The sequence below is a fragment of the Tympanuchus pallidicinctus genome, unplaced genomic scaffold, assembly GCF_026119805.1.
Source record: "Tympanuchus pallidicinctus isolate F22 unplaced genomic scaffold, pur_lepc_1.0 scaffold11, whole genome shotgun sequence".
In the NCBI taxonomy this organism is placed as follows: Eukaryota; Metazoa; Chordata; class Aves; order Galliformes; family Phasianidae; genus Tympanuchus; species Tympanuchus pallidicinctus.
The window spans coordinates 11,602,283-11,626,610 of record NW_026294627.1 but is presented as its reverse complement, the minus strand read 5'-3'; the positions used below and the strand labels follow the sequence as shown (position 1 = coordinate 11,626,610).

The 24,328-nt window shown below is 53.6% G+C and overlaps 2 protein-coding genes across 26 annotated transcripts; both read left to right on the top strand.

Annotated features, from left to right (window-relative positions):
* Positions 1-5,146: 5,146 nt before the first annotated feature.
* LOC128074818 (uncharacterized) lies at positions 5,147-17,986 on the top strand. 4 transcript variants are annotated; one of them, XM_052670976.1, is made up of 3 exons: positions 16,127-16,666; positions 17,009-17,536; positions 17,864-17,986. In XM_052670976.1, exons 1-2 carry the CDS (start codon positions 16,208-16,210, stop codon positions 17,519-17,521), a joined length of 972 nt encoding a protein of 323 aa, XP_052526936.1. In that variant the 5' UTR covers positions 16,127-16,207; the 3' UTR covers positions 17,522-17,536; positions 17,864-17,986. The 4 variants fall into 4 exon arrangements, with proteins under 4 accessions (XP_052526935.1, XP_052526934.1, XP_052526936.1 ...); XM_052670975.1 differs by lacking the exon at positions 16,127-16,666 and adding an exon at positions 5,147-5,714 and having other exon boundaries at positions 17,009-17,986; XM_052670974.1 differs by lacking the exon at positions 16,127-16,666 and adding an exon at positions 10,634-11,188 and having other exon boundaries at positions 17,009-17,986.
* A 2,153-nt stretch (positions 17,987-20,139) lies between these two features.
* Positions 20,140-24,318, top strand: LOC128074816 (uncharacterized). Of its 22 annotated transcripts, none has more exons than XM_052670966.1 (2): positions 20,140-20,341; positions 23,176-24,318. In XM_052670966.1, the coding sequence occupies exon 2, from the start codon at positions 23,199-23,201 to the stop codon at positions 24,282-24,284; it is 1,086 nt and encodes a 361-aa protein (XP_052526926.1). In that variant the 5' UTR covers positions 20,140-20,341; positions 23,176-23,198; the 3' UTR covers positions 24,285-24,318. The 22 variants fall into 22 exon arrangements, with proteins under 22 accessions (XP_052526926.1, XP_052526921.1, XP_052526927.1 ...); XM_052670961.1 differs by having other exon boundaries at positions 23,153-24,318; XM_052670967.1 differs by lacking the exon at positions 20,140-20,341 and adding an exon at positions 20,427-20,572.
* Positions 24,319-24,328: the final 10 nt, after the last annotated feature.

Sequence of the window (24,328 nt, the reverse complement as noted above, 5' to 3'; positions counted from 1 at the left end):
TGACTGTAAGAAAGCTTGGCTGATATTCATCTTCCTCTTGAAGGGATTTGATCTCATCTCCTCTAACACTGATCTGATTGCATGATTGTGTGAGGAAGTCAACTCTTCTGAACTGCTCCTTTTCTGCTCTTTTCCTCTCACAGCACTGGCAAAGGCAGCAGGAGTGGACGGGAATGGCTGATGAGGACATTCTTTCAGTTGTTGCTGCTCAAAATCTCTCATCTGCCATGTTCTGCTCCCTGTGCGAGCAATGCGTAATGCTAAGTGAGCAGTGCTGCACAGGACAATAAACTATGCCAGGGGAGAAACTGAGCTGTTAATCTCAGCCTGCTTTAAAAACCTATTAGGGACTGACTGGCTCAGCATCCCCACAAAGGCTGCGGTGCACCAGAGTGAAGTCATGAGCTGACAAGTGGGTGAGCTCACCTGGCAGGAGCCCAGGGAGGGCAGAGACACAGTGCAGCTGATGCTGCCTCAACTCTCTCATTACCTTCCTCAAACGTTCGTGCTGTGTACACAGCCTGTACAGAAGAAACTTCTGTCCAAGGACATTAGGTGCCTCCAGGGTGAAGTAGGGCTCTCATGAATACTTCTTGTGCACTCCCTTTCATTTTGAAAGTGCCTACACACTTTGATATCCTAATCAGACGCCTCCTTGCATGCCCAGGTTACCTTCAGGAATCAGGCCTTTAGGCCCTGTTTGTTGGCTGAGTATTGAAAGCGATGAAAGGGAAACCAAAAAGAGCACATCAGCAATGGTGGGACAGAGCACGGATAGTGTTGACTCACCGTTACCATTACATATGTATAATGTATATAACATACAGAAAATGCTTTAAGATAAGACTTATCACCTCAACAAGACAGCTAACTGAAAGTAAAATACTGGCCTCAGCTGTTAGCTTAAACTGCTTGCATCTGAAAAATGAATGGTAATTACTTTGCTGTAAATGTAATCCAGAAAGTTCTCTGGTTTTTCATCTGATCGAGACTACAAATGGAAGAAGACAAGGAATGAATTTTACCCTTACACAGGAGCTGGTCAGTAGTGTTAACTATGGATTTTCCATCCATATTTCTGCTTTCTCAATGTCCTAAATTTTGGCCAAAAAAAAAATTGAATTGAACAAAGCAAGAAAATTCCTGGAAAATGATATAATAATAAGTAACTCTGATTGTTTTGGAAACAGGAGCACCAAAACTGCCTGTTGGCACTTACTGACCAAGTGGAACTTTCTTGTTGCTATGATTTCTTTATAACTCATAAATGGTTACTAGAGTTAAGGGCATTAATACCAGCATACAAAATTTGCTCATAAATATAATTTCAATAAGAATTTCTAAGTGTATGGACTTTCTCTGGAGTCTGAGAACAGGCACGTAAAAACAGAGATGCACAGAAACATCATCTCTCAAATTCTTGACTGTACAACTGTCATCCCAGACACAACCTATTGCACATCAAAACTCACGCAAAAATATCTTAATTTGCCACTTTAGTGGCAACTTTATAAGGCTCTTAAACAGGATGAGGTGAATGAGCCAACAACGGTGCACGCTGACACAAAAAGAACAAGTGGTAAATGCTACAGGAAAGCAGTGGGCTCCAGTCCCAGACATCAGGCAGCTCTCTCACACGGACTTAGTCTACAGCTGGTGGATTGGTTTATTGTTACCAGCAGTAGCTGCCATATGTTGGGGAAGGGAAAAGACTCTGTCACACAGAAGTCTTTGGAGATGTTGTGACAAGGATCTTCCCACGGCAGAACTGCTTTTTCCCTTCTTGAGGAAGTTTGATTTTCAACATTGTTGTTATGGTTGCAGAGGGGAGTATGGAAATATCTGTATAATGCTGTTCTCTGTGGCTAGGATTTGAGATCTTCCTGGGCAGGTTTTCCATATAAAGCAAGTCTTGACTCACATACAGACAGCACTGCTAAAATCATGGAGAAAATGAAGTTGAATTATGCAGTAAGGAGGCCCTGACTCAGCACTGGACAGGAAGGGTGACCTGTGTGAAAGCTGACCGTGACAGAAGGAGTCCTGCTGGTGAATCAGCATTACTGTGATAAAAACAGGTGACTGTTATATATATATACACATATATATATATATATAAAGCAGAAGCTGGTCTCACATGCATCTTTACCAGTAATATGTTATTTTTGAGACAGCACAGTGTTTGCAGCAGAGCTAGGCAGGAGGTAAGCACTGCTCAACATCATCAGGGGCTGAGGCAGATTAGAACCATCCTAGGCAGAAAACTGACTCTGAAAGAGGGGAAAAAAGGGCCAATCTTGAAAGATTGTCCTTTTTGAAGTGTTAAAAGGAAGAGAACATAACTTTCACACTCACTTCTTTAAGCCAGAATACATGATTTTCTTCATATGTTGTACTACTTCTGGATGAAGTCGCCTCAAAAGACACCTTCAAAGGAGATTGATGTGGATTTTTCTTCATAAGACCTATTCTAGATAATTAAAAAATGTTTGATTTGGTGATTGATCTTTTGTGGGAAATGGTGAAGAGTGAGAAAATGTTGTCAGAATAGCAACAGGATGTATTTGAGAAGGATGCCAAACAGAAGATTGCGTAAATTTCACCAATACCCCTCCAGATAATCTCAACCTCCTCTAGCAGCCCGCCCATTAGATAGCAAGAATAGTGAGGAATATTTGTCCAAGTTTTACAGGTCAGAAAGTTACTTCTGTGCGCTGGGGCCGTGGGACACCATACACACAGAGACACACTGAACACTTGGTGAGAAGTTGCATCTCATGTGGGAAGTGAAAAAAAGTTGCAAGGCTTCAGTGAGTTAGTTTGCAAGTACAAGAAGCTATTTCTACAAGTGATATTGTGGGCATGTAAGCTGCACGGGAGAACATCACACTCAATTTATAGACTCATCTCATCCACCCAGTGTGACACACCTAGCAGAATAAGAGCAGAATTATCAAAAGATGCCAAAAGATAAAAGATCTCTTGTGGTTTTCTGCCCAAATGCAGCACAGTTGTCCAAGTTCAGTGTCATTCCCCGACTAGGTCCATCTCCTCCCAGGACTGAGCAGGAGGTCTTTGACCCTGATGTGAACGTTCCAATTAGGTGTCTGCTGTCAGGGCAGGAATTCAGCCCTTGGTCACCAGTCTCCCTCCTGAGCCCCACAAGCTGCCGTCTTGCTTCCACACAGTCCAGGATCTGTCTGCATTCCATTTGCATTCTGTATTTCAGAAAGCTCTCCACAATGCCCTGCAGGAAGAGACAAGTTCAGTAAATGCTGGAAATACATAGGTTGCCATCATCTATGCTTTTATTTTCTTTCCGACGTATAAATAAAGGAAATTAATCCAATATTCATTGCTGTTGGAGTGAAGGGCTCAAAAGGATGGGAGGGGAGCACCGGACCTCTGTTTGCGTCTATTTACGAGTGTGGACATTGATAGGACAAGGGGAAATGGTTTCAAACTAAGACAGGAGAGGTTTAGGTTAGATAGTAGGAGGAAGTTTTTCACACAGAGCGTGCTGACACACTGGAACCGGTTGCCCAAGGAGGCTGTGGATGCCCCATGCCTGCAGGCATTCAAGGCCAGGCGGGATGTGGCTCTGGGCTGCCCGGTGGATTGACACTAGGGGATCACTGTGGGCCTTCTCAACCCAGGCCGCTCTATGATTCTGTGATTCTATGACCTGCATGGGTTCACCATGGCTTCACCAAGGGGAGGTCGTGCTCGACCAACCTGGTGGCCTTCTACAATGTAGTCACATGCTGGGTGGATGGGGGAAGAGCGGTAGATGTAGTGTACCTTGATTTCAGCAAGGCATTTGATACTGTCTCCCACGACATCCTTATAACAAAGCTGAGGAAGTGTGGGATAGACGAGTGGACAGTGAGGTGGGTTGAGAATTGGCTGACTGGCAGAGCGCAGAGGGTCGGTCGTCGTTGGCGGTGCAGAGTCTGGCTGGAGACCTGTAACCAGTGGTGTCCCCCAGGGGTCTGTGCTGGGTCTGGTCTTGTTCAACATCTTCATCAATGACTTTGATGAGGGGATAGTGGCCACCCTCAGCAAGTTTGCTGATGATACGAAGTTGGGAGGATTGGCTGACACGCCTGAAGGCTGTGCTGCCATTCAGCAAGACCTGGATAGGCTGGAGAGCTGGGCAGTAAGAAACCGGATGAGGTTCATCAAAAGCAAGTGTAGAGTCTTGCATCTGGGGAGGAATAATTGCATGCGCCACTACAGGCTGGGGGATGAGCTGCTGGAGAGGAGCTCTGCGGAGAGGGACCTGGGTGTCCAGGTGGACGACAGGTTGGCCACGAGCCAGCTGTGTGCCCTTGTGGCCAAGAGGGCCAATGGCATCCTGGGATGCATTAAAAAGAGCGTGGCCAGCAGGTCGAGGGAGGTGATCCTCCCCCTCTACTCTGCCCTGGGAAGGCCTCATCCGGAGTACTGCGTCCAGTTCTGGGCTCCCCAGTACAAAAAAGACAGGGATCTCTTGGAAAGAGTCCAGCGGAGGGTCACAAAGATGGTGAAGGGCCTGGAGCATCTCCCCTATGAAGAAAGGCTAAGTGAACTGGGTCTATTTAGCCTTGAGAAAAGACGGCTAAGAGGGGACCTGACCCAGGTTGATAAATATCTGAGGTGTGGCAGCCATAGTGGTGAGGCCAGTCTCTTTTCAGTGGTACGTGGAGACAGGACAAGGGGAAACAGACATTAGCAGCAGCACAGGAAGTTTCGAACGAATGTGCGCAAGAACTTCTTTACTGTGAGGGTGACGGAGCACTGGAACAGGCTGCCCAGGGGGGGTGTGGAGTCTCCTTCTCTGGAGATGTTCAAGTCTTCCCTGGATGCCTACCTGTGCAAACTGGTGCAGGGAACCTGCTTTGGGAGGGGGGTTGGTCTCAATGATCTCTAGAGATCCCTTCCAACCCCTACAAATCTGCGATTATGTGATTCTGTGGACTCGTGCGCTCATGAAAATTACGGAGTGCAGACGGATTGCAAAAAGGGGAGGTGGAACAGGGAGGTGGGATTTGGGTGTAGGGTCCCCAGCCCCGAGCTGGGTGTGGCCATGTCGCACCGGGGAAAGGCATTGTGACATCACAGGCGGGGCATGACATCAGTCTTCATCAAGTCACGCTAGGCCTCCCCTAGCTCAGACACTTGGAGCACTCGCTCCGTCCTGGTGGTCATTGCTGGAGCTCTGCTCTGGGTGACAGCCACTTGTGTGTTGAGAGCGGTCCTTGGGAGAGAGCAGGATGAAGCTCAGCCTGACTCTCTTCCTCATCTTACTTGCTTTCATGTCTCCAATTCCTGACACGTCCAGCTGCCTCAGCTGGGTCGGGAACTGGGACAAAAAGCTGCTCCATCCCGAGGAGCAGCATCCCTTAGAGACCGAGTGCCAGCCCTCCGGCTGGCTCTCCTGGCTTGGTCTAACCACCTGCCCCACCAAGATCGAGGATGGCAACAAAAGGAACGTCCTTCACCAGGAGCACAGACCTACTGACACCAAGAGCCAGCCCTCCAACTGGCTGTGCTGGTTTTGCCGAATCATCTGCTCCAACCAGATGGAGGACGGGAACAAAAGGCAGGTCCTTCACGAGAAGCAGAGCCCGGTTGAGATCAAGGCCCAGCCCTCCAGCTGGCTCTGCTGGTTCGGCCTACCCACCTGCCCCACAAAGATTGCGGACGGGAAGAAAGGCCAGGTCCTTCCTGAGGTGCAGCGGCCGATTGAGTCCAAGAGCCAGCCCTCCAACTGGCACTGCTGGTTCGGCCTACCCACCTGCCCCACAAAGATTGTGGACGGGAAGAAAGGCCGGGTCCTTCCCAAGGAGCAGAGCCTGTTTGAGTCCAAGAGCCAGCCCTCCAACTGGCTCTGCTGGTTTGGACTAACATCCTGCTCCACCCGCACAGAGGACAGGAAAACAGAACAGGTCCTTCGTGAGGAGCAACGTCTTGTTAAGTCCAAGAGCCAGCTCTCCAACTGGCTCTGCTGGTTTGGACTAACATCCTGCTCCACCAAGACCGAGGACAGCAAGAAAGACCGGGTCCTTCCCGAGGAGCAGAGCCTGTTTGAGTCCAAGAGCCAGCCCTCCAACTGGCTGTGCAGGCTTGGACTGACATCTTGCTCCACCAAGACCGAGGACGGGAAGAAGAACAAGGTCTTTCATGAGGAGCAGAGCCCCGTTGAGACCAAGGGCCAGCCCTCCAACTGGCTCTGCTGGATTGGACTAAACACCTGTCCTCAGAATGGAGAGAAAAAAGTTGTGCGTCCTGAGAAGAGCCTGCCCACTAATGCTGAGCGCCGTGCCTCCCACTGGCCCTTCTGGATTGGCCTTTCTCCACACCCCAGATGGGTCCCGAACAGGGCCAGCGAGTCTGTTGACCCAGAGGGCCCCGAGCAGCAGTCCCCGCACACCGAGCAAGACACCTTCAGCGTGCCTGACATCCTCAACAACTTCAAGGACTTAATAACGCCATTCCTGATAATCTGCGTCATGCTGGATTTGTGGGGAAACTGCTATCTGTTCCGGCTGCTGTGGGTTGCCTACCAGCTCTGGAGAGATATGTGAAGACATCAGGCACAGGTAAGCGCTCGGGATTCATACTGCACAGAAGGGACTGAGGGTGGGGAGCAGGGAACAGCAAAGGTCTGGTCTGGGAGGGCTTCCAAGCAAAGCAGACCTCCAGAGGTCCATCAGCTCTCCCCAGAGACTTGCCCGGCCCTAGGGCTGACAGCCAGCCGAGACTCCCATGCAAAACGGGGCCTGCCGGAGGTGCCGTGAGCCCCACGGGCTGCCCCGAGCTGTCCTGGGACGCTGGAAAAGCGGCGCAAGAATCAGAGCCCTGCAGGGCGATGCTCTGCAAAACGAGCCTGCATCCCTTTCTCTGCGCTCATGCCCTGTCATTTCCAGGGAACGGAACAAACGGCCTCAGCTTCAGAACGCGAACAGAGTGATTTCCACAAGGCGCTTCTCTCCATCTGGCAGCCTGTGGGTCAAATGGTGACCGAAGGTGGCGCTGAAGGCACCTGCGATGACAACAACATCTTCCACTGGGGGGACACCAACCTCCCCCAGATCATCACCTCCATTTTCCATCAGTCATGAAATAAATAACACCATCATTTCCACAGCCGGTGTCATTGTGGTGGCAGTGCGTCCGGGACAGTGGCGGCACTAAAGGCATTGGTGCAGGACAGCGCTGCTGTTCGGGGACTGGGGGCATGTTCCTAGGCAGGAGGAAGGGCGGTGGGCCAGGGATAAAAGAGGCATCGGTGGCTGTGAAGTGTCCAGAGACAGCCATGCCCCAGGGGAGAGAGCACATGTTGAGCGGGAACTTACGCCCCAGTGGGGTCATGCAGCGTCCCCCAGAGTGCACGGGGAGGGCCCGTGAGTCTCCAGCAGGCTAGGAAGCATCCAGAGCACACTGGGAATCCTCAGCTGGGCCAGTTCTGCCAGGATCCCGTGCGCATCACCTTCCCAGAGGAGGCTCGCAGCAAGGGAGCCTTCCCAGAAAGGGAAAACGGTGGCAAAGCACCACAGCACGATCTGCTGGGGAAGGGAGGGAGGCCCTGCGGCACGGCGGCTCAGACTCCCTGGTCCGTTTCGTCCCTCTGCTTATTACTGCTGACTGGTAGCTCAGGCCGGCAGCCGTGAAGTCGCTGAGAGAAGCCTGTGGGCTGTCAAACGGGACTTTGGGGCACTGGCGCGGTGTCACGGCTCCAGCCCTGTGCTGTGACTAATGGGGTGGAGGGACAAGCGAACCCACGAACCAGGAAAGGGGCAAGAGAGGTGGTGAAAACGTAGGGAGATGGGCCTAACAACAAAACAACGGGAACGAGCTAAGGGAGAAAACAATGATTTTCTGAGTGCACTAATTTTCTGAGTATGCCAGCGGGATGCAAGATTAAGAAAACAGATGAGGTTTGCCAAAAGCAAGCGCAGAGTCTTGCACCTTGGAAGGAACAGCCGCAAGTATCAGTACGGGCTGGGACCCGACCTGCTGGAGAGGAGCTCTGCGGTGAGGAACCTGGGGCTCCAGGTGGACAACAGGCTGGCCATGAGCCAGCAGGGTGCCCTGGTGGCCAAGAAGGCCAGTGGGATCCTACAGGGCATTAAAAGGAGCGTGGCCAGCAGGTCAAGGGAGGTGATCCTCTCCCTCCACTCTGCCCTGGTCAGGCCTCACCAGGACTATGGCGTCCGGTTCTGGGCTCCCCGGTACAAGAAAAGGCCGCGATCTCCTGGAAAGAGTCCAGCGGAGGGCCATGAAGATGATCAAGGGCCTGGAGCACCTCTCTTACGAGGAAAGGCTGAGCCACCTGGGTCTGTTCAGCCTTGAGAAAAGAAGACTCGGAGGGGACCTGATCAATGTCTGTACCTACGGGGTGACGGTGGCCAAAATACAAGGCCAAGCTCTTTGCAGCCGTGCGTGCTGATGGGACAATGGCCAAAGTAGGAAGTTCTGCACAAACGTGCAGAAGAACGTCTTCACGGCGAGGGTGAGAGGGCACTGGAACTCCTGCCAAGGGAGGCTGTGGAGTCTACTTGTCTGGAGATGTCCAAGACCTGCCTGGACGCCAACCTGTGCAACCTGGTCTACGGAGCCTGCTTTGGCAAAAAGGTTGGACTCGATCGTCTCGAGAGGTCCCTTCCAGCCCCTACAATTCTGTGATTCTGCATCAGGGAGAACACTGTGCTGCCAAGGAGGAGAAGGCTAATACGGACACTGCTACGGGAGGTGTCAAAGCAAACGTTCAAATCTCTCGGTCTGTACTACCATCTATTCTTTTATTTTCTTTCCGACGTATAAATAAAGGAAATTAATCCAATATTCATTGCTGTTGGAGTGAAGGGCTCAAAAGGATGGGAGGGGAGCACCGGACCTCTGTTTGCGTCTATTTACGAGTGTGGACATTGATAGGACAAGGGGAAATGGTTTCAAACTAAGACAGGAGAGGTTTAGGTTAGATAGTAGGAGGAAGTTTTTCACACAGAGCGTGCTGACACACTGGAACCGGTTGCCCAAGGAGGCTGTGGATGCCCCATGCCTGCAGGCATTCAAGGCCAGGCGGGATGTGGCTCTGGGCTGCCCGGTGGATTGACACTAGGGGATCACTGTGGGCCTTCTCAACCCAGGCCGCTCTATGATTCTGTGATTCTATGACCTGCATGGGTTCACCATGGCTTCACCAAGGGGAGGTCGTGCTCGACCAACCTGGTGGCCTTCTACAATGTAGTCACATGCTGGGTGGATGGGGGAAGAGCGGTAGATGTAGTGTACCTTGATTTCAGCAAGGCATTTGATACTGTCTCCCACGACATCCTTATAACAAAGCTGAGGAAGTGTGGGATAGACGAGTGGACAGTGAGGTGGGTTGAGAATTGGCTGACTGGCAGAGCGCAGAGGGTCGTCGTTGGCGGTGCAGAGTCTGGCTGGAGACCTGTAACCAGTGGTGTCCCCCAGGGGTCTGTGCTGGGTCTGGTCTTGTTCAACATCTTCATCAATGACTTTGATGAGGGGATAGTGGCCACCCTCAGCAAGTTTGCTGATGATACGAAGTTGGGAGGATTGGCTGACACGCCTGAAGGCTGTGCTGCCATTCAGCAAGACCTGGATAGGCTGGAGAGCTGGGCAGTAAGAAACCGGATGAGGTTCATCAAAAGCAAGTGTAGAGTCTTGCATCTGGGGAGGAATAATTGCATGCGCCACTACAGGCTGGGGGATGAGCTGCTGGAGAGGAGCTCTGCGGAGAGGGACCTGGGTGTCCAGGTGGACGACAGGTTGGCCACGAGCCAGCTGTGTGCCCTTGTGGCCAAGAGGGCCAATGGCATCCTGGGATGCATTAAAAAGAGCGTGGCCAGCAGGTCGAGGGAGGTGATCCTCCCCCTCTACTCTGCCCTGGGAAGGCCTCATCCGGAGTACTGCGTCCAGTTCTGGGCTCCCCAGTACAAAAAAGACAGGGATCTCTTGGAAAGAGTCCAGCGGAGGGTCACAAAGATGGTGAAGGGCCTGGAGCATCTCCCCTATGAAGAAAGGCTAAGTGAACTGGGTCTATTTAGCCTTGAGAAAAGACGGCTAAGAGGGGACCTGACCCAGGTTGATAAATATCTGAGGTGTGGCAGCCATAGTGGTGAGGCCAGTCTCTTTTCAGTGGTACGTGGAGACAGGACAAGGGGAAACAGACATTAGCAGCAGCACAGGAAGTTTCGAACGAATGTGCGCAAGAACTTCTTTACTGTGAGGGTGACGGAGCACTGGAACAGGCTGCCCAGGGGGGGTGTGGAGTCTCCTTCTCTGGAGATGTTCAAGTCTTCCCTGGATGCCTACCTGTGCAAACTGGTGCAGGGAACCTGCTTTGGGAGGGGGGTTGGTCTCAATGATCTCTAGAGATCCCTTCCAACCCCTACAAATCTGCGATTATGTGATTCTGTGGACTCGTGCGCTCATGAAAATTACGGAGTGCAGACGGATTGCAAAAAGGGGAGGTGGAACAGGGAGGTGGGATTTGGGTGTAGGGTCCCCAGCCCCGAGCTGGGTGTGGCCATGTCGCACCGGGGAAAGGCATTGTGACATCACAGGCGGGGCATGACATCAGTCTTCATCAAGTCACGCTAGGCCTCCCCTAGCTCAGACACTTGGAGCACTCGCTCCGTCCTGGTGGTCATTGCTGGAGCTCTGCTCTGGGTGACAGCCACTTGTGTGTTGAGAGCGGTCCTTGGGAGAGAGCAGGATGAAGCTCAGCCTGACTCTCTTCCTCATCTTACTTGCTTTCATGTCTCCAATTCCTGACACGTCCAGCTGCCTCAGCTGGGTCGGGAACTGGGACAAAAAGCTGCTCCATCCCGAGGAGCAGCATCCCTTAGAGACCGAGTGCCAGCCCTCCGGCTGGCTCTCCTGGCTTGGTCTAACCACCTGCCCCACCAAGATCGAGGATGGCAACAAAAGGAACGTCCTTCACCAGGAGCACAGACCTACTGACACCAAGAGCCAGCCCTCCAACTGGCTGTGCTGGTTTTGCCGAATCATCTGCTCCAACCAGATGGAGGACGGGAACAAAAGGCAGGTCCTTCACGAGAAGCAGAGCCCGGTTGAGATCAAGGCCCAGCCCTCCAGCTGGCTCTGCTGGTTCGGCCTACCCACCTGCCCCACAAAGATTGCGGACGGGAAGAAAGGCCAGGTCCTTCCTGAGGTGCAGCGGCCGATTGAGTCCAAGAGCCAGCCCTCCAACTGGCACTGCTGGTTCGGCCTACCCACCTGCCCCACAAAGATTGTGGACGGGAAGAAAGGCCGGGTCCTTCCCAAGGAGCAGAGCCTGTTTGAGTCCAAGAGCCAGCCCTCCAACTGGCTCTGCTGGTTTGGACTAACATCCTGCTCCACCCGCACAGAGGACAGGAAAACAGAACAGGTCCTTCGTGAGGAGCAACGTCTTGTTAAGTCCAAGAGCCAGCTCTCCAACTGGCTCTGCTGGTTTGGACTAACATCCTGCTCCACCAAGACCGAGGACAGCAAGAAAGACCGGGTCCTTCCCGAGGAGCAGAGCCTGTTTGAGTCCAAGAGCCAGCCCTCCAACTGGCTGTGCAGGCTTGGACTGACATCTTGCTCCACCAAGACCGAGGACGGGAAGAAGAACAAGGTCTTTCATGAGGAGCAGAGCCCCGTTGAGACCAAGGGCCAGCCCTCCAACTGGCTCTGCTGGATTGGACTAAACACCTGTCCTCAGAATGGAGAGAAAAAAGTTGTGCGTCCTGAGAAGAGCCTGCCCACTAATGCTGAGCGCCGTGCCTCCCACTGGCCCTTCTGGATTGGCCTTTCTCCACACCCCAGATGGGTCCCGAACAGGGCCAGCGAGTCTGTTGATCCAGAGGGCCCCGAGCAGCAGTCCCCGCACACCGAGCAAGACACCTTCAGCGTGCCTGACATCCTCAACAACTTCAAGGACTTAATAACGCCATTCCTGATAATCTGCGTCATGCTGGATTTGTGGGGAAACTGCTATCTGTTCCGGCTGCTGTGGGTTGCCTACCAGCTCTGGAGAGATATGTGAAGACATCAGGCACAGGTAAGCGCTCGGGATTCATACTGCACAGAAGGGACTGAGGGTGGGGAGCAGGGAACAGCAAAGGTCTGGTCTGGGAGGGCTTCCAAGCAAAGCAGACCTCCAGAGGTCCATCAGCTCTCCCCAGAGACTTGCCCGGCCCTAGGGCTGACAGCCAGCCGAGACTCCCATGCAAAACGGGGCCTGCCGGAGGTGCCGTGAGCCCCACGGGCTGCCCCGAGCTGTCCTGGGACGCTGGAAAAGCGGCGCAAGAATCAGAGCCCTGCAGGGCGATGCTCTGCAAAACGAGCCTGCATCCCTTTCTCTGCGCTCATGCCCTGTCATTTCCAGGGAACGGAACAAACGGCCTCAGCTTCAGAACGCGAACAGAGTGATTTCCACAAGGCGCTTCTCTCCATCTGGCAGCCTGTGGGTCAAATGGTGACCAAAGGTGGCGCTGAAGGCACCTGCGATGACAACAACATCTTCCACTGGGGGGACACCAACCTCCCCCAGATCATCACCTCCATTTTCCATCAGTCATGAAATAAATAACACCATCATTTCCACAGCCTGTGTCATTGTGGTGGCAGTGCGTCCGGGACAGTGGCGGCACTAAAGGCATTGGTGCAGGACAGCGCTGCTGTTTGGGGACTGGGGGCATGTTCCTAGGCAGGAGGAAGGGCGGTGGGCCAGGGATAAAAGAGGCATCGGTGGCTGTGAAGTGTCCAGAGACAGCCATGCCCCAGGGGAGAGAGCACATGTTGAGCGGGAACTTACGCCCCAGTGGGGTCATGCAGCGTCCCCCAGAGTGCACGGGGAGGGCCCGTGAGTCTCCAGCAGGCTAGGAAGCATCCAGAGCACACTGGGAATCCTCAGCTGGGCCAGTTCTGCCAGGATCCCGTGCGCATCACCTTCCCAGAGGAGGCTCGCAGCAAGGGAGCCTTCCCAGAAAGGGAAAACGGTGGCAAAGCACCACAGCACGATCTGCTGGGGAAGGGAGGGAGGCCCTGCGGCACGGCGGCTCAGACTCCCTGGTCCGTTTCGTCCCTCTGCTTATTACTGCTGACTGGTAGCTCAGGCCGGCAGCCGTGAAGTCGCTGAGAGAAGCCTGTGGGCTGTCAAACGGGACTTTGGGGCACTGGCGCGGTGTCACGGCTCCAGCCCTGTGCTGTGACTAATGGGGTGGAGGGACAAGCGAACCCACGAACCAGGAAAGGGGCAAGAGAGGTGGTGAAAACGTAGGGAGATGGGCCTAACAACAAAACAACGGGAACGAGCTAAGGGAGAAAACAATGATTTTCTGAGTGCACTAATTTTCTGAGTATGCCAGCGGGATGCAAGATTAAGAAAACAGATGAGGTTTGCCAAAAGCAAGCGCAGAGTCTTGCACCTTGGAAGGAACAGCCGCAAGTATCAGTACGGGCTGGGACCCGACCTGCTGGAGAGGAGCTCTGCGGTGAGGAACCTGGGGCTCCAGGTGGACAACAGGCTGGCCATGAGCCAGCAGGGTGCCCTGGTGGCCAAGAAGGCCAGTGGGATCCTACAGGGCATTAAAAGGAGCGTGGCCAGCAGGTCAAGGGAGGTGATCCTCTCCCTCCACTCTGCCCTGGTCAGGCCTCACCAGGACTATGGCGTCCGGTTCTGGGCTCCCCGGTACAAGAAAAGGCCGCGATCTCCTGGAAAGAGTCCAGCGGAGGGCCATGAAGATGATCAAGGGCCTGGAGCACCTCTCTTACGAGGAAAGGCTGAGCCACCTGGGTCTGTTCAGCCTTGAGAAAAGAAGACTCGGAGGGGACCTGATCAATGTCTGTACCTACGGGGTGACGGTGGCCAAAATACAAGGCCAAGCTCTTTGCAGCCGTGCGTGCTGATGGGACAATGGCCAAAGTAGGAAGTTCTGCACAAACGTGCAGAAGAACGTCTTCACGGCGAGGGTGAGAGGGCACTGGAACTCCTGCCAAGGGAGGCTGTGGAGTCTACTTGTCTGGAGATGTCCAAGACCTGCCTGGACGCCAACCTGTGCAACCTGGTCTACGGAGCCTGCTTTGGCAAAAAGGTTGGACTCGATCGTCTCGAGAGGTCCCTTCCAGCCCCTACAATTCTGTGATTCTGCATCAGGGAGAACACTGTGCTGCCAAGGAGGAGAAGGCTAATACGGACACTGCTACGGGAGGTGTCAAAGCAAACGTTCAAATCTCTCGGTCTGTACTACCATCTATTCTTTTATTTTCTTTCCGACGTATAAATAAAGGAAATTAATCCAATATTCATTGCTGTTGGAGTGAAGGGCTCAAAAGGATGGGAGGGGAGCACCGGACCTCTGTTTGCGTCTATTTACGAGTGTGGACATTGATAGGACAAGGGGAAATGGTTTCAAACTAAGACAGGAGAGGTTTAGGTTAGATAGTAGGAGGAAGTTTTTCACACAGAGCGTGCTGACACACTGGAACCGGTTGCCCAAGGAGGCTGTGGATGCCCCATGCCTGCAGGCATTCAAGGCCAGGCGGGATGTGGCTCTGGGCTGCCCGGTGGATTGACACTAGGGGATCACTGTGGGCCTTCTCAACCCAGGCCGCTCTATGATTCTGTGATTCTATGACCTGCATGGGTTCACCATGGCTTCACCAAGGGGAGGTCGTGCTCGACCAACCTGGTGGCCTTCTACAATGTAGTCACATGCTGGGTGGATGGGGGAAGAGCGGTAGATGTAGTGTACCTTGATTTCAGCAAGGCATTTGATACTGTCTCCCACGACATCCTTATAACAAAGCTGAGGAAGTGTGGGATAGACGAGTGGACAGTGAGGTGGGTTGAGAATTGGCTGACTGGCAGAGCGCAGAGGGTCGGTCGTCGTTGGCGGTGCAGAGTCTGGCTGGAGACCTGTAACCAGTGGTGTCCCCCAGGGGTCTGTGCTGGGTCTGGTCTTGTTCAACATCTTCATCAATGACTTTGATGAGGGGATAGTGGCCACCCTCAGCAAGTTTGCTGATGATACGAAGTTGGGAGGATTGGCTGACACGCCTGAAGGCTGTGCTGCCATTCAGCAAGACCTGGATAGGCTGGAGAGCTGGGCAGTAAGAAACCGGATGAGGTTCATCAAAAGCAAGTGTAGAGTCTTGCATCTGGGGAGGAATAATTGCATGCGCCACTACAGGCTGGGGGATGAGCTGCTGGAGAGGAGCTCTGCGGAGAGGGACCTGGGTGTCCAGGTGGACGACAGGTTGGCCACGAGCCAGCTGTGTGCCCTTGTGGCCAAGAGGGCCAATGGCATCCTGGGATGCATTAAAAAGAGCGTGGCCAGCAGGTCGAGGGAGGTGATCCTCCCCCTCTACTCTGCCCTGGGAAGGCCTCATCCGGAGTACTGCGTCCAGTTCTGGGCTCCCCAGTACAAAAAAGACAGGGATCTCTTGGAAAGAGTCCAGCGGAGGGTCACAAAGATGGTGAAGGGCCTGGAGCATCTCCCCTATGAAGAAAGGCTAAGTGAACTGGGTCTATTTAGCCTTGAGAAAAGACGGCTAAGAGGGGACCTGACCCAGGTTGATAAATATCTGAGGTGTGGCAGCCATAGTGGTGAGGCCAGTCTCTTTTCAGTGGTACGTGGAGACAGGACAAGGGGAAACAGACATTAGCAGCAGCACAGGAAGTTTCGAACGAATGTGCGCAAGAACTTCTTTACTGTGAGGGTGACGGAGCACTGGAACAGGCTGCCCAGGGGGGGTGTGGAGTCTCCTTCTCTGGAGATGTTCAAGTCTTCCCTGGATGCCTACCTGTGCAAACTGGTGCAGGGAACCTGCTTTGGGAGGGGGGTTGGTCTCAATGATCTCTAGAGATCCCTTCCAACCCCTACAAATCTGCGATTATGTGATTCTGTGGACTCGTGCGCTCATGAAAATTACGGAGTGCAGACGGATTGCAAAAAGGGGAGGTGGAACAGGGAGGTGGGATTTGGGTGTAGGGTCCCCAGCCCCGAGCTGGGTGTGGCCATGTCGCACCGGGGAAAGGCATTGTGACATCACAGGCGGGGCATGACATCAGTCTTCATCAAGTCACGCTAGGCCTCCCCTAGCTCAGACACTTGGAGCACTCGCTCCGTCCTGGTGGTCATTGCTGGAGCTCTGCTCTGGGTGACAGCCACTTGTGTGTTGAGAGCGGTCCTTGGGAGAGAGCAGGATGAAGCTCAGCCTGACTCTCTTCCTCATCTTACTTGCTTTCATGTCTCCAATTCCTGACACGTCCAGCTGCCTCAGCTGGGTCGGGAACTGGGACAAAAAGCTGCTCCATCCCGAGGAGCAGCATCCCTTAGAGACCGAGTGCCAGCCCTCCGGCTGGCTCTCCTGGCTTGGTCTAACCACCTGCCCCACCAAGATCGAGGATGGCAACAAAAGGAACGTCCTTCACCAGGAGCACAGACCTACTGACACCAAGAGCCAGCCCTCCAACTGGCTGTGCTGGTTTTGCCGAATCATCTGCTCCAACCAGATGGAGGACGGGAACAAAAGGCAGGTCCTTCACGAGAAGCAGAGCCCGGTTGAGATCAAGGCCCAGCCCTCCAGCTGGCTCTGCTGGTTCGGCCTACCCACCTGCCCCACAAAGATTGCGGACGGGAAGAAAGGCCAGGTCCTTCCTGAGGTGCAGCGGCCGATTGAGTCCAAGAGCCAGCCCTCCAACTGGCACTGCTGGTTCGGCCTACCCACCTGCCCCACAAAGATTGTGGACGGGAAGAAAGGCCGGGTCCTTCCCAAGGAGCAGAGCCTGTTTGAGTCCAAGAGCCAGCCCTCCAACTGGCTCTGCTGGTTTGGACTAACATCCTGCTCCACCCGCACAGAGGACAGGAAAACAGAACAGGTCCTTCGTGAGGAGCAACGTCTTGTTAAGTCCAAGAGCCAGCTCTCCAACTGGCTCTGCTGGTTTGGACTAACATCCTGCTCCACCAAGACCGAGGACAGCAAGAAAGACCGGGTCCTTCCCGAGGAGCAGAGCCTGTTTGAGTCCAAGAGCCAGCCCTCCAACTGGCTGTGCAGGCTTGGACTGACATCTTGCTCCACCAAGACCGAGGACGGGAAGAAGAACAAGGTCTTTCATGAGGAGCAGAGCCCCGTTGAGACCAAGGGCCAGCCCTCCAACTGGCTCTGCTGGATTGGACTAAACACCTGTCCTCAGAATGGAGAGAAAAAAGTTGTGCGTCCTGAGAAGAGCCTGCCCACTAATGCTGAGCGCCGTGCCTCCCACTGGCCCTTCTGGATTGGCCTTTCTCCACACCCCAGATGGGTCCCGAACAGGGCCAGCGAGTCTGTTGACCCAGAGGGCCCCGAGCAGCAGTCCCCGCACACCGAGCAAGACACCTTCAGCGTGCCTGACATCCTCAACAACTTCAAGGACTTAATAACGCCAGCCCTGATAATCTGCGTCATGCTGGATTTGTGGGGAAACTGCTATCTGTTCCGGCTGCTGTGGGTTGCCTACCAGCTCTGGAGAGATATGTGAAGACATCAGGCACAGGTAAGCGCTCGGGATTCATACTGCACAGAAGGGACTGAGGGTGGGGAGCAGGGAACAGCAAAGGTCTGGTCTGGGAGGGCTTCCAAGCAAAGCAGACCTCCAGAGGTCCATCAGCTCTCCCCAGAGACTTGCCCGGCCCTAGGGCTGACAGCCAGCCGAGACTCCCATGCAAAACGGGGCCTGCCGGAGGTGCCGTGAGCCCCACGGGCTGCCCCGAGCTGTCCTGGGACGCTGGAAAAGCGGCGCAAGAATCAGAGCCCTGCAGGGCGATGCTCTGCAAAACGAGCCTGCATCCCTTTCTCTGCGCTCATGCCCTGTCATTTCCAGGGAACGGAACAAACGGCCTCAGCTTCAGAACGCGAACAGAGTGATTTCCACAAGGCGCTTCTCTCCATCTGGCAGCCTGTGGGTCAAATGGTGACCAAAGGTGGCGCTGAAGGCACCTGCGATGACAACAACATCTTCTACTGGGGGGACACCAACCTCCCCCAGATCATCACCTCCATTTTCCATCAGTCATGAAATAAATAACACCATCATTTCCACAGCCGGTGTCATTGTGGTGGCAGTGCGTCCGGGACAGTGGCGGCACTAAAGGCATTGGTGCAGGACAGCGCTGCTGTTTGGGGACTGGGGGCATGTTCCTAGGCAGGAGGAAGGGCGGTGGGCCAGGGATAAAAGAGGCATCGGTGGCTGTGAAGTGTCCAGAGACAGCCATGCCCCAGGGGAGAGAGCACATGTTGAGCGGGAACTTACGCCCCAGTGGGGTCATGCAGCGTCCCCCAGAGTGCACGGGGAGGGCCCGTGAGTCTCCAGCAGGCTAGGAAGCATCCAGAGCACACTGGGAATCCTCAGCTGGGCCAGTTCTGCCAAGATCCCGTGCGCATCACCTTCACAGAGGAGGCTCGCAGCAAGGGAGCCTTCCCAGAAAGGGAAAACGGTGGCAAAGCACCACAGCACGATCTGCTGGGGAAGGGAGGGAGGCCCTGCGGCACGGCGGCTCAGACTCCCTGGTCCGTTTCGTCCCTCTGCTTATTACTGCTGACTGGTAGCTCAGGCCGGCAGCCGTGAAGTCGCTGAGAGAAGCCTGTGGGCTGTCAAACGGGACTTTGGGGCACTGGCGCGGTGTCACGGCTCCAGCCCTGTGCTGTGACTAATGGGGTGGAGGGACAAGCGAACCCACGAACCAGGAAAGGGGCAAGAGAGGTGGTGAAAACGTAGGGAGATGGGCCTAACAACAAAACAACGGGAACGAGCTAAGGGAGAAAACAATGATTTTCTGAGTGCACTAATTTTCTGAGTATGCCAGCGGGATGCAAGATTAAGAAAACAGATGAGGTTTGCCAAAAGCAAGCGCAGAGTCTTGCACCTTGGAAGGAACAGCCGCAAGTATCAGTACGGGCTGGGACCCGACCTGCTGGAGAGGAGCTCTGCGGTGAGGAACCTGGGGCTCCAGGTGGACAACAGGCTGGCCATGAGCCAGCAGGGTGCCCTGGTGGCCAAGAAGGCCAGTGGGATCCTACAGGGCATTAAAAGGAGCGTGGCCAGCAGGTCAAGGGAGGTGATCCTCTCCCTCCACTCTGCCCTGGTCAGGCCTCACCAGGACTATGGCGTGCGGTTCTGGGCTCCCCGGTACAAGAAAAGGCCGCGATCTCCTGGAAAGAGTCCAGCGGAGGGCCATGAAGATGATCAAGGGCCTGGAGCACCTCTCTTACGAGGAAAGGCTGAGCCACCTGGGTCTGTTCAGCCTTGAGAAAAGAAGGCTCGGAGGGGACCTGATCAATGTCTGTACCTACGGGGTGACGGTGGCCAAAATACAAGGCCAAGCTCTTTGCAGCCGTGCGTGCTGATGGGACAATGGCCAAAGTAGGAAGTTCTGCACAAACGTGCAGAAGAACGTCTTCACGGCGAGGGTGAGAGGGCACTGGAACTCCTGCCAAGGGAGGCTGTGGAGTCTACTTGTCTGGAGATGTCCAAGACCTGCCTGGACGCCAACCTGTGCAACCTGGTCTACGGAGCCTGCTTTGGCAAAAAGGTTGGACTCGATCGTCTCGAGAGGTCCCTTCCAGCCCCTACAATTCTGTGATTCTGCATCAGGGAGAACACTGTGCTGCCAAGGAGGAGAAGGCTAATACGGACACTGCTACGGGAGGTGTCAAAGCAAACGTTCAAATCTCTCGGTCTTGGAACAGGATGAAAAACAGCACCAATCTTTTTATGTTAAAACTATTTTTTTCATGTACTCTGTTGCTAGCTGAAGGTTCTGAGAAGCATTGAGTCAGAGACTGGAAGCTTCATAAAGCAAATGAAAGCTATATAAAGGTGAAGCAGGTGTGTGACATACTCCAAGGAAAACTTTTCTAGTTGCAAATGAAAAAGAAATTGAAGAACCTTCCATTTCTCCTGCTGTTATCGCAGCACTTTCTCATGCTTTTCCTGCACATAAAAGGCAAAATTAGGAAGAAGGCACGCAGCTTATCCAGGTGAGGATGGCAGACCTCAGGGGCTGAGGTCTCTAACAACTGTCTAGCATCCCCTGTAGTATCTGAAATAATACTAGTATATAGCAACTGGGGAGCTACTATACTTGCTACTATATTTGCTTCATTTGCTACAGAGACTAGCTTCGAGCAGGTAAAACTGTGGTGGGCAAGGGATCTGGAGTGAAGAAAAGTGACCAAAAGCTCTTTTTTTAGACTTTTTTGGAGCCATCGACAGTGCTGTGCCTGGGCTAGCAGCTGGCAGCTTGTGGGCGGGCTCCTGACTCACCAGGGGCGGAGCTGACACCTCGTGGCAGTATTCAAGGTACTTACCACGAGTCATCAGCCATTTGCTTCATTTGCCACAGAGACTAGCTTCGAGCAGGTAAAACTGTGGTGGGCAAGGGATCTGGAGTGAAGAAAAGTGACCAAAAGCTCTTTTTTTAGACTTTTTTGGAGCCATCGACAGTGCTGTGCCTGGGCTAGCAGCTGGCAGCTTGTGGGCGGGCTCCTGACTCACCAGGGGCGGAGCTGACACCTCGTGGCAGTATTCAAGGTACTTACCACGAGTCATCAGCCATTTGCTTCATTTGCTACAGAGACTAGCTTCGAGCAGGTAAAACTGTGGTGGGCAAGGGATCTGGAGTGAAGAAAAGTGACCAAAAGCTCTTTTTTTAGACTTTTTTGGAGCCATCGACAGTGCTGTGCCTGGGCTAGCAGCTGGCAGCTTGTGGGCGGGCTCCTGACTCACCAGGGGCGGAGCTGACACCTCGTGGCAGTATTCAAGGTACTTACCACGAGTCATCAGCCATTTGCTTCATTTGCTACAGAGACTAGCTTCGAGCAGGTAAAACTGTGGTGGGCAAGGGATCTGGAGTGAAGAAAAGTGACCAAAAGCTCTTTTTTTAGACTTTTTTGGAGCCATCGACAGTGCTGTGCCTGGGCTAGCAGCTGGCAGCTTGTGGGCGGGCTCCTGACTCACCAGGGGCGGAGCTGACACCTCGTGGCAGTATTCAAGGTACTTACCACGAGTCATCAGCCATTTGCTTCATTTGCTACAGAGACTAGCTTCGAGCAGGTAAAACTGTGGTGGGCAAGGGATCTGGAGTGAAGAAAAGTGACCAAAAGCTCTTTTTTTAGACTTTTTTGGAGCCATCGACAGTGCTGTGCCTGGGCTAGCAGCTGGCAGCTTGTGGGCGGGCTCCTGACTCACCAGGGGCGGAGCTGACACCTCGTGGCAGTATTCAAGGTACTTACCACGAGTCATCAGCCATTTGCTTCATTTGCCACAGAGACTAGCTTCGAGCAGGTAAAACTGTGGTGGGCAAGGGATCTGGAGTGAAGAAAAGTGACCAAAAGCTCTTTTTTTAGACTTTTTTGGAGCCATCGACAGTGCTGTGCCTGGGCTAGCAGCTGGCAGCTTGTGGGCGGGCTCCTGACTCACCAGGGGCGGAGCTGACACCTCGTGGCAGTATTCAAGGTACTTACCACGAGTCATCAGCCATTTGCTTCATTTGCCACAGAGACTAGCTTCGAGCAGGTAAAACTGTGGTGGGCAAGGGATCTGGAGTGAAGAAAAGTGACCAAAAGCTCTTTTTTTAGACTTTTTTGGAGCCATCGACAGTGCTGTGCCTGGGCTAGCAGCTGGCAGCTTGTGGGCGGGCTCCTGACTCACCAGGGGCGGAGCTGACACCTCGTGGCAGTATTCAAGGTACTTACCACGAGTCATCAGCCATTTGCTTCATTTGCTACAGAGACTAGCTTCGAGCAGGTAAAACTGTGGTGGGCAAGGGATCTGGAGTGAAGAAAAGTGACCAAAAGCTCTTTTTTTAGACTTTTTTGGAGCCATCGACAGTGCTGTGCCTGGGCTAGCAGCTGGCAGCTTGTGGGCGGGCTCCTGACTCACCAGGGGCGGAGCTGACACCTCGTGGCAGTATTCAAGGTACTTACCACGAGTCATCAGCCATTTGCTTCATTTGCTACAGAGACTAGCTTCGAGCAGGTAAAACTGTGGTGGGCAAGGGATCTGGAGTGAAGAAAAGTGACCAAAAGCTCTTTTTTTAGACTTTTTTGGAGCCATCGACAGTGCTGTGCCTGGGCTAGCAGCTGGCAGCTTGTGGGCGGGCTCCTGACTCACCAGGGGCGGAGCTGACACCTCGTGGCAGTATTCAAGGTACTTACCACGAGTCATCAGCCATTTGCTTCATTTGCTACAGAGACTAGCTTCGAGCAGGTAAAACTGTGGTGGGCAAGGGATCTGGAGTGAAGAAAAGTGACCAAAAGCTCTTTTTTTAGACTTTTTTGGAGCCATCGACAGTGCTGTGCCTGGGCTAGCAGCTGGCAGCTTGTGGGCGGGCTCCTGACTCACCAGGGGCGGAGCTGACACCTCGTGGCAGTATTCAAGGTACTTACCACGAGTCATCAGCCATTTGCTTCATTTGCCACAGAGACTAGCTTCGAGCAGGTAAAACTGTGGTGGGCAAGGGATCTGGAGTGAAGAAAAGTGACCAAAAGCTCTTTTTTTAGACTTTTTTGGAGCCATCGACAGTGCTGTGCCTGGGCTAGCAGCTGGCAGCTTGTGGGCGGGCTCCTGACTCACCAGGGGCGGAGCTGACACCTCGTGGCAGTATTCAAGGTACTTACCACGAGTCATCAGCCATTTGCTTCATTTGCCACAGAGACTAGCTTCGAGCAGGTAAAACTGTGGTGGGCAAGGGATCTGGAGTGAAGAAAAGTGACCAAAAGCTCTTTTTTTAGACTTTTTTGGAGCCATCGACAGTGCTGTGCCTGGGCTAGCAGCTGGCAGCTTGTGGGCGGGCTCCTGACTCACCAGGGGCGGAGCTGACACTACCTGCTCTTTATCTTTGAAGCTTGACCTTGAGCCATTTGTTGTGTGGATAAAAAGAGACCTGGGAGGGCGGGAACCGGTTCCCGCCCACATAACACATAGCACAAGCCAGAAGGTGTGGAAAGCTGCTCTGACCACTTAGGGTGGAGGTAGTCAGTGTGTGAGGGCCACTAGCACTGCACTGCCCATTCATTAAGGCAGCAGTGGGGAGCAGAGGCTGTGTCTTGTGTCAGCACAGGTGAGTGCTCTTGTCTTTTTCTCAGGTGACTGGCTCTCCTGTTTTCTCAGGTGACTGGCTCTCCTGTTAACAGGCCCTGACACCACCTCTCCAGACATGGTCCTCACCAGGAAACGTACTTCCCATGCAAAGACTGTGGCAACCCAGACAGAGGGTCTGCTTAATAATGTGGCGGTTCAGGTCTCTGGCTGCCAGGAGTGCCTCAGCCTGCTGCTGCCAGGGGAGGATGGGAAGGATGCCACTTGTGTGCGGTGTGAGCAGCTGGACGAGCTGCTCAACCTGGTGGTGGAGCTTGGGGAGGAGGTAGGTAGACTGCGGACCATCAGAGAGTGTGAACGAGAGATTGACTGGTGGAGTGACTCTCTGCGAGAAAGGCGCAGAGATTGCACTACCCAGACTGAGGGGACAACGGACCCTATCTCTCATTGTAGTCAAACAGGGAGAGACAGCTTGAGAGAAGATGAGGAATGGCAGCTGGTCTCATCCCGGCGTCGCAGGCAACCCCCAAGTTCTCGACCTACCTCGGTTCCCCTGATCCCTCTCTGTAATAGGTATGAAACTCTGAAACCAGAGGGAGTGGTGACTGATGATAATGTGGGAGCACTGCCACCAAGCTTGCCTAAGGTGAGGCGGTCAGCCCCACGTTTAAAGACTGCCTCCTCCAAGAAAGAAAGGAGAGTGGTAGTCGTAGGTGACTCTCTTCTGAGAGGAACAGAGGGTCCGATATGTCGGCCTGACCCTACCCGTAGGGTGGTGTGCTGCCTTCCTGCGGCCCGGGTCAGGGATATTTCTAGAAAACTCCCTAGCCTTATCCGCCCCTCTGATTATTACCCTCTATTGATAGTTCAGGCCGGCAGTGATGAGATCCCTGTTAGAAGCCTGAGGATTATAAAAAATGATTTTAGGAGACTGGGGAAGTTAGTTGATGGAGCGGGCATACAAGTAGTGTTTGCCAGTATTCCCTTGGTGGCAGGGACGAGCGCTGAGACGACCAGGAAAAGCCATCTTGTAAATGCATGGCTGAGAGGCTGGTGCAAGCGCAAAAATTTTGGGTTCTTTGATCATGGGGTGGTCTACTCGGCATCTGGCCTGAGGTCTGCTGATGGGAATTGTCTGTCTCCAAAAGGGAGACGGATACTTGCCCAGGAGCTGGCGGGACTTGTAGAGAGGGCTTTAAACTAGATAGGAAGGGGGAGGGAGATAAAGCTAGGCATGCTAGAGAGCAG

Bases quoted from the DNA above. Each gene is read 5' to 3' on its own strand.
- LOC128074818 (XM_052670975.1), top strand. From the start codon at position 5,256: ATGAAGCTCAGCCTGACTCTCTTCCTCATCTTACTTGCTTTCATGTCT. The intron at 5,715-17,008 runs GTGCAGCGGCCG...GTCCTTCCCGAG, and splicing joins AAGGCCAGGTCCTTCCTGAG to GAGCAGAGCCTGTTTGAGTC.
- LOC128074816 (XM_052670966.1), top strand. From the start codon at position 23,199: ATGGTCCTCACCAGGAAACGTACTTCCCATGCAAAGACTGTGGCAACC.